This window comes from Delphinapterus leucas, chromosome 11 (assembly GCF_059928025.1).
Source record: "Delphinapterus leucas isolate spDelLeu-1000000601 "Yukka" chromosome 11, BTC_Dleu_Yukka2, whole genome shotgun sequence".
In the NCBI taxonomy this organism is placed as follows: domain Eukaryota; kingdom Metazoa; phylum Chordata; class Mammalia; order Artiodactyla; family Monodontidae; genus Delphinapterus; species Delphinapterus leucas.
The window spans coordinates 64,424,328-64,439,405 of record NC_143139.1 but is presented as its reverse complement, the minus strand read 5'-3'; the positions used below and the strand labels follow the sequence as shown (position 1 = coordinate 64,439,405).

At 37.1% G+C, this 15,078-nt stretch overlaps 1 protein-coding gene across 1 annotated transcript in view; it reads right to left on the bottom strand.

The window, feature by feature from the left end:
• Positions 1–13,873, bottom strand: part of PTPRQ (protein tyrosine phosphatase receptor type Q) — a 254,741-nt gene extending 240,868 nt beyond the window's left edge. The window contains exons 1-8 of the mRNA XM_089921589.1: positions 13,865–13,873; positions 8,942–9,079; positions 8,387–8,522; positions 7,652–7,909; positions 5,835–6,049; positions 2,271–2,460; positions 1,864–2,169; positions 141–416 (exon numbers count right to left, since the gene is read on the bottom strand). Coding sequence (XP_089777715.1) covers positions 141–416; positions 1,864–2,169; positions 2,271–2,460; positions 5,835–6,049; positions 7,652–7,909; positions 8,387–8,522; positions 8,942–9,079; positions 13,865–13,873 — 1,528 coding nt within the window. The remainder of the gene's footprint in view (positions 1–140; positions 417–1,863; positions 2,170–2,270; positions 2,461–5,834; positions 6,050–7,651; positions 7,910–8,386; positions 8,523–8,941; positions 9,080–13,864) is intronic.
• Positions 13,874–15,078: the final 1,205 nt, after the last annotated feature.

Genomic DNA, 15,078 nt, shown 5'->3' with positions numbered 1-15,078 from the left:
GTGATTCAACATCCAAACAAATGTTCAACCCGATTATTTGTACCTATGAAAGGATCGACACTATTAAATTTTGGCAAAATAGTATTTTTAAATATGCAGTTTGTATTTTTGATCAAAAGGCAAAACGTGCCCACACTTACCTGTAATGGCTGAAACAGGTTTCTCAAAGCAGCTTAAAGTTCCTCTTTCTGCTACACTGAATAGATAGATCAGATAATGATGGAAAGATCTTAGATTCCCAATTGTTGTTGATGTGTTGGATTTTTCAACAAACACCTCTTCTGATTTATTGTTTACAACATCTAAAATAGCCACAAAATAATGGTGAAAAGATACAGGATCTGGACCATCCCAGTGTAAAAATATTTCCGTTGGGGTCACATGAGTGACTGTGACATTTTGGGCTGATAACGGACCTAGTAGATGGATGAAAAGAAACCAGAAAAATACATTATACTAGTGATCTTGAGCCTCGGAGTTTTTTTTTTTTTTTACTATAAAATGGGAATTATAGGAGTAATTATGAAGATTAAATGAGATAAGGAGGGTAAACCACTTGGCCAAGTGTTTTACACACACTACTGTTCAATTTTATTACAAGCACCACCACAATGGTACTTCTGGCATTCAGTGATCATACATTATATATGTCTTTTACTTCTGTCTTGTCAGACCAGAGGGCAGGGACTTCATATTATTTATTCTTCATTCCCAACATCACCAGAACTCAGGCATTCATCCTCTTACTGAAATGTTTCCCAACTCCAAATTGTTTCATCCAGTGCCGGTGATTTTCCTAGTTAATCCCTCCAGATTAATTTTCTTAAAACAGCACCTTGCACGTATCAGTCTCAAACCTGTATCTGTTCCCTACCCTCTCAACTCACAGATATGCACGCACATTCTTTTTGATTCTTTCTTTAGAAGCAATAACTGGAGAGTTAAAACAAGACCATCTGGGTTCCTGGACTCCCGTGTGGCTTAACAAAGCATGTTAGTCTAGTCAGTTTACTTAACCTTTCTGGAGCTCAGTTTTTTCATTTCTATATAGCTACTCCAAAGGTTGAGATAAAGACTGTGAAATAATGCATTAAAACTGTTTGTAAAAGGCAAAAGGGGAAAGAATGCATTAAAAGTGTTTGTAAAAGGTAAAACAAGTCTTAGAAACTATAGTCTTCATGGATTTCCTTTGTTTCTAAGGTCAAGCCCAACCATCTAAGACAGAGACCCCTGGCATGCCCAAATCTGAGACCACCTACCAGTCAAACTGATTTCACCCTGAGGATCTCCAGTCAATCCACACTGTTCTTTTCCTACAAATTCCTACCTCCACACTTTTGCTTAAAACGTGGTTTTCTTCCTTCAAGTGTGCATCTAAGCCTCTCCTTTCCACGAGTCTTCCCGTCACCCACCTTCTGAATTCTAGAAAGCATTTATCAAATGTACCACTGGATGGGAATTTAGGTAATTATATTTTTCTATACAGTTTTATTTCCATTTAATTTTATTCCTTACTAATTCTCTCCATTGTAAGTCCCTTTAAAGTCTGGGATGCATGTCTGTTTATCTCCTGCTATTGGCACATATCGAAAATTCAGCTTCCCCCAAATTTACTGATTATCTACTATGAACTGGACACCAGTCTAGCTGGTATATAAAACAAATAAGATACAGTTCCTGTCCTCCTGGGTGTTTAATTTAATAGGAAAGCCAAACACATAAACAGATTCATTGTAACCTACAATGGTTAAAGGGAGAGATTTCCCAGAATGTTATGAGAAAACAGCAGACCCTCAGGAATTATGTGCTAATGATGATATTAAATATTTGAAAAATTATACTTTCAGATGTCTTGTAACTTACATGTTTCAACAATGAATACTGGACTTAAAGTAGTCTTTGCCTCCCATTCACTTATTGCAGAGAATAAAAATCTGTAAACACGGCCAGGAGACAGTTGGGTAATTGCTTTTTCTGTAGTATTTGGGGGCACGCTTTCAAAATGCTGTTCTTCTGTATAATCTAAATAATATTTAATGATAATTTTATACCCCAGTTTCAGCCACTTATTCAAATTATTCCAACCACTCAAATTATTCCAACCAAATACAACCTCAGTTGTTCCAACATCCTTTACATAAAATAAAAGGTTTTCCTGTGGAGAAGGTACTGAAAAATATAAAGGAAAATTATTTTTATTAGAAATTATAATTCTGCCTTTAAAGTAATAAAAGAGTAAGATGCATGAATATAAGAATACTAATAATTACATTCATATTCACAAACATATGGCAAGGGAACATAACAGAAAAATCTTGTAAAGAAATAGTTTGATCCAGTTGCATTTTGCTGTAAAATGTAGCAATCTGTTTCATTCTTGGGTAGTAGTGGAAAAGAAAAAATTTCATTCTTCTTAAGACCAAAAGATGATCCATCTGTCCATGTGAGATGACCTTCTTTCTGTAATAAGATGTACAAATTAAGCCAATTTAAAGGAAAAGTATCATGTCTTCAAATATGTGTATAAGATTTTTATTAGACATATCTATACTATAAAATTTTCTAAGACTGTTAAATCATCAACCAGTTTCACATTTTCTTGTGGATTTCCTCCACGATAAAGATTCTGAGCTGGAAACAGTTCATTTTCATTCACTCATTAACCATGTCTTCAGGAGAATTGCTAAATTTCACATTAAACCTCTATTTTCTCAGCTGTAAAATGGGTATACTACATCTAAGTTGTTGTGAGGATCACAGGCAGTGCAGCATGCGAAGGGCTCAACACAATGCCAGGCACAGACCCATTATTCCTTAGATGTTAGTGATTTTGTTTCAAGTCAACAAATAAGTCTTAAGCATCAGAAGAGGCTGTTGTTACCTTTCTGCTAAGGATGCCACTGGTGAACATCATCAACCTCAACTCTCACAGGTAATGAATCTATCTTTAGATAGTCACGTGGCTACTCTCCTTGAGTAGGAAAAACAGAAGCTTCAACAAAGATACATGTGGATTCTAATCAGTGTTTCTGTCACTTACTATCTACTCCCAGATAACTGCTAACCTCTTAGAAATGAAATGTTTTCACCTATGCAATGGGACTAATCATGACTACTCTGCATGGTTTAGAGAAGACCTCTCTCAACAGGTTTAGAAAATATGTATGTAAAATGCCAGGCACATAACAGCACCTCACAAACAAATATAATTCTTATAATGAGCTCGGTAAAACAGAGACTATGTCCGTATTGTGATTATGACACTATCCCCAACATCAAGCATGGTGCCAAGCTGGGTGAGGACTAAAGAGACCTGCTCCCTCCTGAAGAGATTTTAAAACAGTACATTCCAATTCCACCAAATAGAATGGAGGAGTATCGTTTCCTAAAGAGTCTGCTTTATTGCATATATCGTACTGCCATTTTGAAAACAAACAGAGGCTCAGAGGCAGTATGGTCAAGTGATTAGGGCATGAGGGTTGGTCAAACAGATACAGGTTCAAGGCCTGGCATGGCCATTTATTAGCTATGTGACCCAGGATCTTTCTGAGTTCATTTTCCTTATCTATAAAATGAGAATAATGATACTGCCTATCTCATTAGGTTGTTGTGAGAACTCAGTGAGTTTACCCATGTAACCCTCGCAAAGTAGAATAAAGAAACTATTAATCTTTCATTCGTTAAGTTCCTACTGAGTGGCAAGGTCCCAACTGGAAGCTGGGAATGCAATGATGAATAAGACAGTCTTTATCCTTGACATCCAATAACAAATTCACACTTACTCAGCATGGGTTTACTTAAAGGGGTGAGTACTTTCTTAATCTACCACAAGGATTAAGACCTAGCAGCTAACTCTGATGTCAACCTCAAGAGACCAGCTTCATGCAGAGGTCGTAGAGTACAGTGGTTAAGATCAGACTCTGATGCCTATCCACGTGTGCCCCAATTTCCTCTTACGTCATACAAGTAAATCACATAGAATTGCACTTAGCACTTAGGAGACACTATAGGACTCAATTATTACTACAAAGGAAGTTTTCTTTTTTAATAGTTACTTTGATGGTTCATTTGCTTCCCAAATTATTTTTAAGTATATTGAAGCAGAGTCCGTATCTTAGACACCTTAGAAAAATTCATAGCAACCACGAGGATGCCTTGAGAGCCTCACTTTAGCTATCATGACCATGTGACCTAACTATAACAGAAACCAGGAACCGTAACTATTGGAAGAGAACATTCTAATTTAAACAGTTTATAACCACAATAACTAACAGCAAAAAACAACTATATATACACTAACTGGCCTACTTGGAAAGACACTGGCACTCTGGGAGGGGGACTTCTGAGATGAACTGTGATTTGAGGAATCTTTATTAGAATTTCATTCACTTCCTATTAAAAGATAAAGGAAGCTCATTAAAAGGATGATGAAAATGCAATCAAAGGTTGCCAATAGTTTCTCCCAAGCTTATGCAAAGTTCCAAAGAAAAATTGGTATCAAACTGAGTGAATTTGCCTTGGGTCACTAGAGATCAGCATATCTCATGGAGAACAGGATTTATTTTTGAATGGCAGGAAATAAAAGTAAACGGATCATCAAGAAGAAAACACAGACTAGACAGACAACTGTGTTAGGTCTCAAGTTTTCCTACAAAACGTGAACCAAAATGAGATTTCATTAGCTCTTCCACGGTATTAGGAATTTTTGGAGAAAAATGTCACACATTCCTTATTTCACTGGTATTGACTAAAATCATCAGATCTTTCTGTATCTCTCTTAGTGAAACTGAACTTCATAAACCTGGATGTCTACAGTGAAAGAAATAAAATGAAGACCGCCATGTTTTGGGGTTCATATTATGGTATTGTTCACAGAGGTGAAAAATAGAGGAAGTGGAGCAGGTTTGATGGGAAGGAGGTAACAAGTCAGTTTTAGCAATGTTGAAGTGTCTGTGGAAAATTCCAAAAGGGATAAGTAGAGGAAAATTAGATAGGTGTCTGGTAATCATAAGAGGGAAGTGGACTAGATAAACATTTGAGACTAACTGGTTTAGGTGGTAAACTAAGTGAAGAAATAGATAAGATCAATCAAATGAATTTAAGAGGGGTCTGGGAAAGACCAAAACGAAAAGAGAAATTAGGTAAAGAAATAAATGCCTACAAAAGAGACTGAAGGAGGTGGGGAAGGAATGAACAGACACGGTACAGAGGATTCTTAGGGCAGTGAAAATATTCTGTACCATACCAAAATGATGGATACATATTATTTCATATTTGTCCAAACCCACAGAATGAACACCACCAAGAGTGCAGCATCATGTAAACCTTAGACTTTGGGCTATAACGACGTACCAGTGTAGGTCCCGGGGTTCTAACAAGTTACTACTCTGGTGGGGGAGGTCACTAATGGGGGGCTGTGCATGCCTGGGGGCAGGAGGTATATGGGAAACCTCTGTACCTTCCCCTCAAGTTTTCTGTGAACCGATGACTACTCTAAAAAAGAGAGAGATTGGAAAAATAAAAAGAGAAAAAGTGTCTGGCTTACAAGAAGTACTCAAAAATGGGACTTCCCTGGTGGTCCAGGGGGTGTGGGTTTGATCCCTGGTCGGGGAGCTAAGACTCCACATGCCTCGTGGCCAAAAAACCAAAACATAAAACAGATGAAATGTTGCAACAAATTCAATAAAGACTTTAAAAAATGGCCCACATCAAAAAAAATCTTAAAAAAAAAGTACTCAATAAATACTTATTGAATGAATAAAAGTAAGAAGGAATCAATGAATATAGATAAAACAGTTTTATCACAATACACATATTTCTTTATATCTACTGACCTTCAAATCGTTAAGACCAGTCCATATTATTATTTGATTCTTTGACCTGAGATGTGAAAACATAAAATTTTTTTCCTCTTCATTTTTTATATCCACAAGGTGTGCAGAAATTAAAGATAACTTACAATGTTGCTGGGCTATATTCCATGGCTTATTCTCTTTGCTAATTCTATAACAGTTATTTTTTAATGCTACCCATCCTTGCGAACATGAACCTACCAAAAGAAAAATGCTTTGTTAAAGATGGATTCAGCAATATAGCATTTCATAATTACATTTCTTAACATCTACATAAGTTAACTGTGAAAACCTCATAGTATTAACTGCACTTTCCCTGTTTCTCCCAAACCAATAAAAGTGCTAAAGCTGTCATTATTCAAGTAGTAAATGAATTAGCACCAACTAAAACAGTTTTAAGTAGCTGTAAGAATTAATTATGCAGAATTATCATCCAATTATAACTTAACACAAAACAACAGATGTTTTTCTTTCTAAATTACTTTAAGTTACCTCTCCTTTCCCTTACTCTAGTACTGGTAGAGAACTTTTAAAGTATATTTCAGGCTTCTTTTTAATTTAGAGAACTAGACATCACGCTTGCTTAGAATTCTGCTCTCTGTCACTTGACTTCAAATGGGTTCACCTTCCAGAAAAAACTGAATGGCCAGCCACTTAGCCTTTTTCTCCAAGATTACACATCACAGAAAGACAGGAAGATATCAGCCTGTTCAGAGTAGAAACTGTACTTCAGCTCATGCTTATGCTTCATCAGTGCCCAACCCAACATATTAGGAAGATGTAAGAAGGATCTTTTGAACTGCTGTCTTTTTTTTCATAGGGGAAAAAGAAGAATGGGGAGAGGGAATGCTTAAACACCTTATTGTCTTTTTATTACCAAAATATTATAAAAAATATTGCAGTTCATTGATTATTCCTATAGAAGGTATTAAAATGGGATTCTTAGCCCATCACAAAAAGTGCACTGCCCCCACTAGCCATCTATGACTCTATCTTCTTCTCATATCTTTTCCTACCATACGAGGGAAGGAACAGGAAATAGGAAAACACCAGAATATTGAACACATTCACCTCCCCCTTGCAGTATTCCAAATTTGGGTCAGGTCTGATCAGGGATGAGTAATGGAGAAAATTTAAATAGGATGAAGGATTTATATATATATATTTTTTTCCTTCAGTAAAGAGAGATTTTTTTGACTCAGTTTCTTAAAACAACTTTCTTTTTGGAGATACAGTCCATTGACATACCATAAACCAACGACTCTGGACTAGAATATCTCTAAATTCCATAGCATACAATTTGATGCTATGTTTCTAAAAAATAACTTGAGACCAAAGGAGTTAGTTCTCTAAGTCTGCTGAGCTACACTTTTCACCTCTTATTATATATGAGGGTCCATTGCATTCTGGGTATGCTGATGAAAGATTTATATTTTTATACTAGATTTTAATGATCTTTTAATATCTGAAAATGAGAATGTTCATTGATATACTGAAGTCACCTAAAAAGCCATGGAATCTATGTGAACCATTGCCAGAGTTAAAGAAAAGAGAACCCACTTGGTTCAGTTTAAAAGAAGAGGTGGAAGAAAAAGTTGGCTCTTACCTTTACCCTGCTAAATCAAGCTTGTTCAGTAAATCATTCAAATATCAGAATAATATAGTTAGAAAAAGAGGACTATATTAATTCATTTACAAGCAGTTTACAGTGGTTAATACTTGGCTGAATCGTATTTTAAAAGTTGCCAAGTTATCTACAAAATATATAATATATAAGTTAATAAGAAATATCTACATACCTGTTTCAATTTGAACATCCAGTCTCTGAAATATATTTATAAAATCCAAATGCAATTGTTTAAATTCAAATGTAAAAACATATAAGGTGGCAGGTTTCAAATCATCCCACTCATAAAACATGACATTATTTTGCATAATTTGTGAAGAATTATTAAGTGATATTGACACTAAAGTGTCACTGGAAGATAGAACACTCCAGTTAAAAGAAACACTCGTACTTGTTGCTATTGTTTTAATATTTCTAGTTGATATTCCACCTAAAAGATCAGGGAGAATAATTAGTATGGTTTCAAATAAAACTGAATGAAACACAAAGGATATTGAATTACAAAAGATTCACCATGATGGGAAAATATTATCTAACTATAAAACCTTTTCTAGACTATATGGGAGTTTCTTGCAGTCTGCTTAGAATGGATGAATTAGATTACAATCCACATTATATGATTTTTAAGAATAATCTGGATTACATGTAATACCTCCACTATACCTATCTATTCATATTAGCACACATTAAATGTCAAAACTGAAAATCATATTCTTACCTTAGTTTACAATTTCCTTTAAATTTTGAAATTTAAATTATAATCAAAAAACAAAATACTATTGGGATGTGATTTTTAATTACCATTGCATATCTAATAATCACTGTAAAATTCAAATGATCTGGTATTTAAAAATTTTCCCTTTTATAATTAGGTAAGATAGCTGAACAACACATACATATTACTTACGGGTTTGAAATGACTTTTCACTTAAAATTTGTCCATATTTTATGGACTGGATAATGATGTGACAGTCTTCACTTTCTTCTAGTGTTATTATTGATTTTGGAAGCCTTTGTGGGTCTGCGGGAATCCTTTTCGCATTCTGTAAATAATGAGATTCATCTGCTTAAGAAATGTTTATTAACTCTGTGTAAGATGCATTATAATTAGAGGTTTGACTTCTCTACTCTTCATAAGAAGCAGTTTTTCCAATATGAAATGCAAACATACATAAACTATTTATTTTTACATAAAATATTAAGTTTTAAATAGTTGCTCTCTGTGTAGTACATAAATTCTAAAAAGGAAAATACATAACCATTCTGATGATGAAACAGTCAAATATTATTTTGATCTAGTTATTAAAGATATTTCATAAAATGCTAGCATTTTATATATTAGTAAAATTAAAGTAAGATATTGCAATGACTATTAAATTCCTGTTTATGATGTGGCATTCAGTTACAACAAATTTACACTATGCTCACTTTTATCAGAGCCAAAAAATAAAACATGCCTTACTTTTTGAGCAAAATTATTAACAAGTTGGTATTTTAAAAAATAAAATTCAGGATTTCCTCCCTTAGGAAATTCATCCCATTCAATAAAAATTGTTGTTGTTTGTTTATTCTTTGGTATAAAATGGAAACTTTTTGAGATCTGAAATGGGAAAGAAAAGTAACAGTAAATAAAAATGCCTTCTTTGTTATTTTTTATAAGCAAATTTACAAAAAATGAAACCTAAAATATACCAAATTATGATTGAAAAATATTTCAGTAACATCAATTTCTACATATAAATTAAATAACATCCATTGGATACTGTATTTATAAGCATAGTTCAGGAAATAACTTAAGAAAGGCAAGTAAACATAAAAAAGAATGAAATAATGCCATTTGCAGCAACATGGATGGACCTAGATATTATCATACTAAGTGAAGTATCATATGATAACGCTTATATGTGGAATCCAAAAAAATGATACAAATGAACTTATTTAAAAAACAGAAATAGAGTCACAGATGTAGAAAACAAATTTATGGTTACTAGGGAGGAAAGGTGGGGAAGGGATAAATTGGGAGGTTGGAACTGACTTGTACACACTCCCACATATAAAATAGATAACTAATAAGGACCTACTGTATAGCACAGGGAACTCTACTCAATGCTCTGTAATGACCTATATGGGAAAAGAATCTAAAGAAGAGTGGATACATGTATGTGTACAACCAATTTACTTTGCTGTACAGCAGAAACTAACACAACACTGTAAATCAACTATACTCCAATATAAATTTTTAAAAAAGGAAAGGCAAGTAAACTAAGAGCAGGCAAATTTTAGATGCATCTCTCTCAAACGAGGAATCACCAGGATCCTGGGGTCAGGGAGAAGGAAGAAACAAAGTCACAGCATACCCTCTTAGCATGTCAAACTGTGTACCCTGGTGATAATGGATTCTTTTTTTTTTTTTTTTTGCAGCTCTATTTATTTATTTTTTTAACATCTTTATTGGAGTATAATTGCTTTACAATGGTGTGTTAGTTTCTGCCTTATAACAAAGTGAACCAGTTATACATATACATATGTTCCCACATCTCTTCCCTCTTGCGTCTCCCTCCCTCCCACCCTCCCTATCCCACCTCTCTAGGTGGTCACAAAGCACCAAGCTGATCTCCCTGTGCTATGTGGCTGCTTTCCACTACCTATCTATTTTACGTTTGGTAGTGTATATATGTCCATGCCACTCTCTCACTTTGTCACAGCTTACCCTTCCCCGCCCCATATCCTCAAGTCCATTCTCTAGTAGGTCTGTGTCTTTATTCCCGTCTTACCCCTAGGTTCTTCATGACTTCTTTTCTTTTCCTTAGATTCCATATATATGTTAGCATACGGTATTTGTTTTTCTCTTTCTGACTTACTTCCTCTGTATGACAGACTCAAGGTCCATCCACCTCACTACAAATAACTCAATTTCGTTTCTTTTTATGGCTGAGTAATATTCCATTGTATATATGTGCCACATCTTCTTTATCCATTCATCTGTTGATGGACACTTAGGTTGCTTCCATGTCCTGGCTATTGTAAATAGAGCTGCAATGAACATTTTGGTACATGACTGTTTTTGAATTATGGTTTTCTCAGGGTATATGCAGGATAGAAAGCCCAGAGATAAACCCACGCACATATGGTCACCTTATCTTTGATAAAGGAGGCAAGAATATACAGTGGAGAAAAGACCACCTCTTCAATAAGTGGTGCTGGGAAAACTGGACAGGTACATGTAAAAGTATGAAATTAGAACACTCCCTAACACCATACACAAAAATATGCTCAAAATGGATTAAAGACCTAAATGTAAGGCCAAACACTATCACACTCTTAGAGGAAAACATAGGCAGAACACTCTATGACATAAATCACAGCAAGATCCTTTCTGACCCACCTCCTAGAGAAATAAAAAAAAAAAAACAAATGGGACCTAATGAAACTTAAAAGCTTTTGCACAGCAAAGGAAACCATAAACAAGACCAGAAGACAACCCTCAGAATGGGAGAAAATATTTGCAAATGAAGCAACTAACAAAGAATTAATCTCCAAAATTTACAAGCAGCTCAATAACAAAAAAAACAAACAACCCAATTCAAAAATGGGCAGAAGACCTAAATAGACATTTCTCCAAAGAAGATATACAGACTGCCAACAAACACATGAAAGAATGCTCAACATCATTAATCATTAGAGAAATGCAAATCAAAACTACAATGAGATATCATCTCACACCCATCAGAATGGCCATCATCAAAAAATCTAGAAACAATAAATGCTGGAGAGGGTGTGGAGAAAAGGGAACACTCTTGCACTGTTGGTGGGAATGTAAATTGATACAGCCACTATGGAGAACAGTATGGAGGTTCCTTAAAAAACTACAAATAGAATTACCATATGATAATGGATTCTTGGCAAAGCACTTAGAATGAAAATAAGTTTGAGTGCAAAATGTTCGACTCTGAATTATTTTAAAATCTTGGTTCGTTTGTAGGTAAAGAAAATGTTAGCAACTGAGGCAAAATAGCCAGACCACATTATCAGAGGCCCTTTACATTCCCTAGATGACAAAAAAATAATTCAACTCCCAAGAGAATGATACATTCATCAAAATTCCTACCAAAAACAACTTGAAAATGCCTCACTATACCTTGACTTCTACCAAATTCTGATCTCTCTCCCTCTGCACTGATCATCCCCCAAAACAATTTACAAGCAGTGAAAACAGCTGCCACCAATATGCATGTATTTGTGCAGCACCTACCAAAGAAAACTTTTCTTAGGTACTAAATCTCATATTTAGTGTTACTTGTCTTCAACATACGCTTTATATTCCAAAATGGATAGACTCAATGCAATAGCATCTTGCCCATTAATTCCAAAAAGAGTACATTCAAAAATGTCTTACCTTAAAAACATATTGTATCCAGAGCAGTAGAATAATTGATTTCTCCATCTGGAAAATAAAGTATATTCAGCTCAATTAAACATGTATATTTTTAGTTTCAAAACTAAACTATTGGAAATTCTTTAGGTTGTGGGTGTGTATATATCACTTTAGTGTCAGGTCTTTTCAATTTAGACTGCCCATCGAACCGAATGTTAAGGCATTAATAAGTAGGTGCTTCATAATATTGTCCACCCAACAAAACTGGAAAATCAGTACTTTTCAACTAATAACAAATAGCAAAACAATTTGATTCTAGAAGCTGCTATAATTAAATATAAAGGAGATGTTAGCAATAAAATGAATCATCAGGCAATTACACAAAATTACATTGCATTGTGTGAAACTATTTAAGCTTAATGGATGAAAATCTAGAACACCTACACACTGCTACTTTGTTGGCAGTAATTCCTCACATTTTTAAATTATACCATCATTATGAAAAATATTTCAAATACAGTGGATGCAATTGAAACTTAAATGGAAAAAACATTCAACATTCGTTCCAAATGAATTTATTTTTAAAATGCATTGATCCAAAAAGCTTGTATAACTTTTCCCAGGAAGCTTGAGTCCCTGGGGACTTAGGAACTGTCACGTTCAACTTAAGGTATAAAGGAAAAAATAAACACCTCTCTATTTTTTAAAAAATACATATTTCTGAACCTGAAAAAATGTCATTTTAATAGTAAACAGGTCCCCAGGATCAATTTTAAAGCTCGCTAAAGCCCCATCTAAAGCAGGTTTCTTCCTACAAAATCCTCTGTGGGTCTCCTTAAGCAGGTGTTCACCTCGGATAAAATGCAACCCAGTTAAAAAGAAATACCTAATCATTCAATCCACAGACTCCTCCACAAAACTGCAAAGCTTTAACCCTGTTCTTTATTCTCAGCAACCTGTTATAAGCGTTCCATTCGCGGGGTTGGGGTATTAATTTTTTCCCCCAAATCTAAGCTGTCAGGTAGAATTTCGAAGGTTTGGGTGCTGCATAATAAGAACGCCGCTCCCTGCTGCTTGTTGAAGTCCAAATCCCCGTTCAAATATAGCTCTCAGTCAGGGTTTGCTCCCAAAATGTAAAAAGAGAGCAACTGGCCCCGGCCGCGCGGTTTCAGAAATAGTCCCAAACTTTTGACCAATGGAGAAAAGAACAGAGTTTAAAGAAAAGGGCGGCGGTTTTAAGAATGGTTAGACTGGTGGGGAAAGGAAAAAGACCAGGGACCTGGAAGCCGACTGGTGCTCAGTGGAGGAAGCCTGTTGGGTGCCGGGTGCCCCGCGCAGCCCGCCCTGACACTGCCAGACCTTGACCCCAGCCGCGCAGCCAGCACTTTGCAAGTTTCGTGCGCCGCGTGTTGCGCCAGGGTGACGGGGTCGGGGGTTGCGGGGGGAAGGAGCTCGCCATCGCCCCCACCTCGCGGCTGCTCCGCGCTTCTCCTCCAGGCCCTGCTCAGCAAGCCTCCGCTCCGCTCCAGCTCTTCTCGCCGCTGTTCTGGTGGATTTCGCTCCCGCCAGCAACGCCCTCTCTCTCCGCGGGGTTAATTAAGTGAAGGTCTCCATGGAAACGGCAAGCTGCGGGAAGGGAGAGGCGTGGGAGGCAAGTCCCCAAACACTGATGTGGAGGAGAATTACAGTACATGCAAGAAGGGAGGAAAGGGTAGGGCGGTGAAGGAGGACTCAAATTGGCCTCAGGAAAAACAGAAGTCGACCGCCGTGGCTGCGAAGAATCCTGGCTGAGCCCAGTTTTAAGTTCATCCAATGTGGCTGTGTATGAAGCCGCTTTCTTTCATTGGTAACAGTTGTGTGGTCTGCTTGTTTTTTGTAGTGTTTAACAGAATTGACTGAACCTTACTTCCATCCTGAGAGCTCAGTTAGCTTCCCTGACATCACCCTCACATGGTTCTTCTGTCTTCTTAAGTCCACATCATCCTTGACATTTGCAACTTAAAAACTGACTTGACCCATGGTGCCTTTTTTACCACTAGGGTCTTTGGACTCTATGTTACAGGCCAGGGTTCTTGGACTCCTTCATCAATAGAATTTGATGAGAAGCCAGATAAGAAATTCAGGCAAGGCTTTATTGTTTCAGCAGGAAGGAGCGAAATCAAGTAACAGGTGTCCTTGCTCGCTCCCTTGGGGGGTGGGGTGCGTGGGCTGATTCCTCACATAGGGTGACGGTCTAGGGGTCAGGAGGCAGGGATGACTTGGGTGGTCTGCCCGCCCCCTTGGTGCTGTGTGCAGGCTGCATGCCCAGTACCCTGCTTTTGCTCCTGACTCCTCAGAAGGGGCAGTTGGGTTTTTGGTCTTTGTGTATGTCGTTGTTCTTAACTTTCCCCAACTGCGCATGCGGAAAGTTATTTTTAGTCCCTTATAGTTTCTTTGTATTTTGTTGCGGAAGGAGACCTTTGTCCAGGTGCAAGTACTAGGGAAAAGGGTCCCAGATCCCAGGTTTCAGGCCCCAGCCTGTCTCATGATCAACAGAAATTGGTAAGAGGCCGGACGAAGAATTCAGGTAAGGCTTTATTGGGCTTTATTGGGACGCCTGCTACAGCTGGAGGGAGTGAGGACAAGAAACAGGTGGCCTTGCCCATTCCTGCAGGGGGAGGGGGGGTGGGCTGTTTCCTTAAATGGGGGTGAGGGAGGATTGGTGGGTCTGGCACAGGGGTAGCTTAGGTGGTCTGCCCAGCCTCTGGGTGGTTCTGTGTGCAGGGCTCATGCACAGTCCCCTGCTTTTGCTCTTGGCACCTCAGAAATGGCAGTTGATTTGTGGCCTTTTTGTATCTTATTGTTAATATTAGCCCCATCTGTGCATTCAAGCAATTATTTTTAGTCCCTTACAGTTTCCATGTATTTTGTTGCTCTTGAAGACATTGGTCTAGGTGCATGTGCAAGCACTCCCAGGTCCCATCCAACCCTTCATGAGTCGGGGTTATTTCATTCACTTATATGTTTTTCAGTCATATTCAGACTCCCAGTCATGCCATCTTGGATCTCATTTCTTTCCAGGGCTTCAGAGCAGTATTTACAGGTCTGCATTGGCCATTTCCACATGGATGTCCCTCACAGGCAACTCAAAAGCATCCTTCCAAAACTAAATTCATGATCTTCCCTCTCCCAGACTTTCCTGAGCAGAGGGTCAGTGAACCAAACAAAAAAATCACCAACTCTGC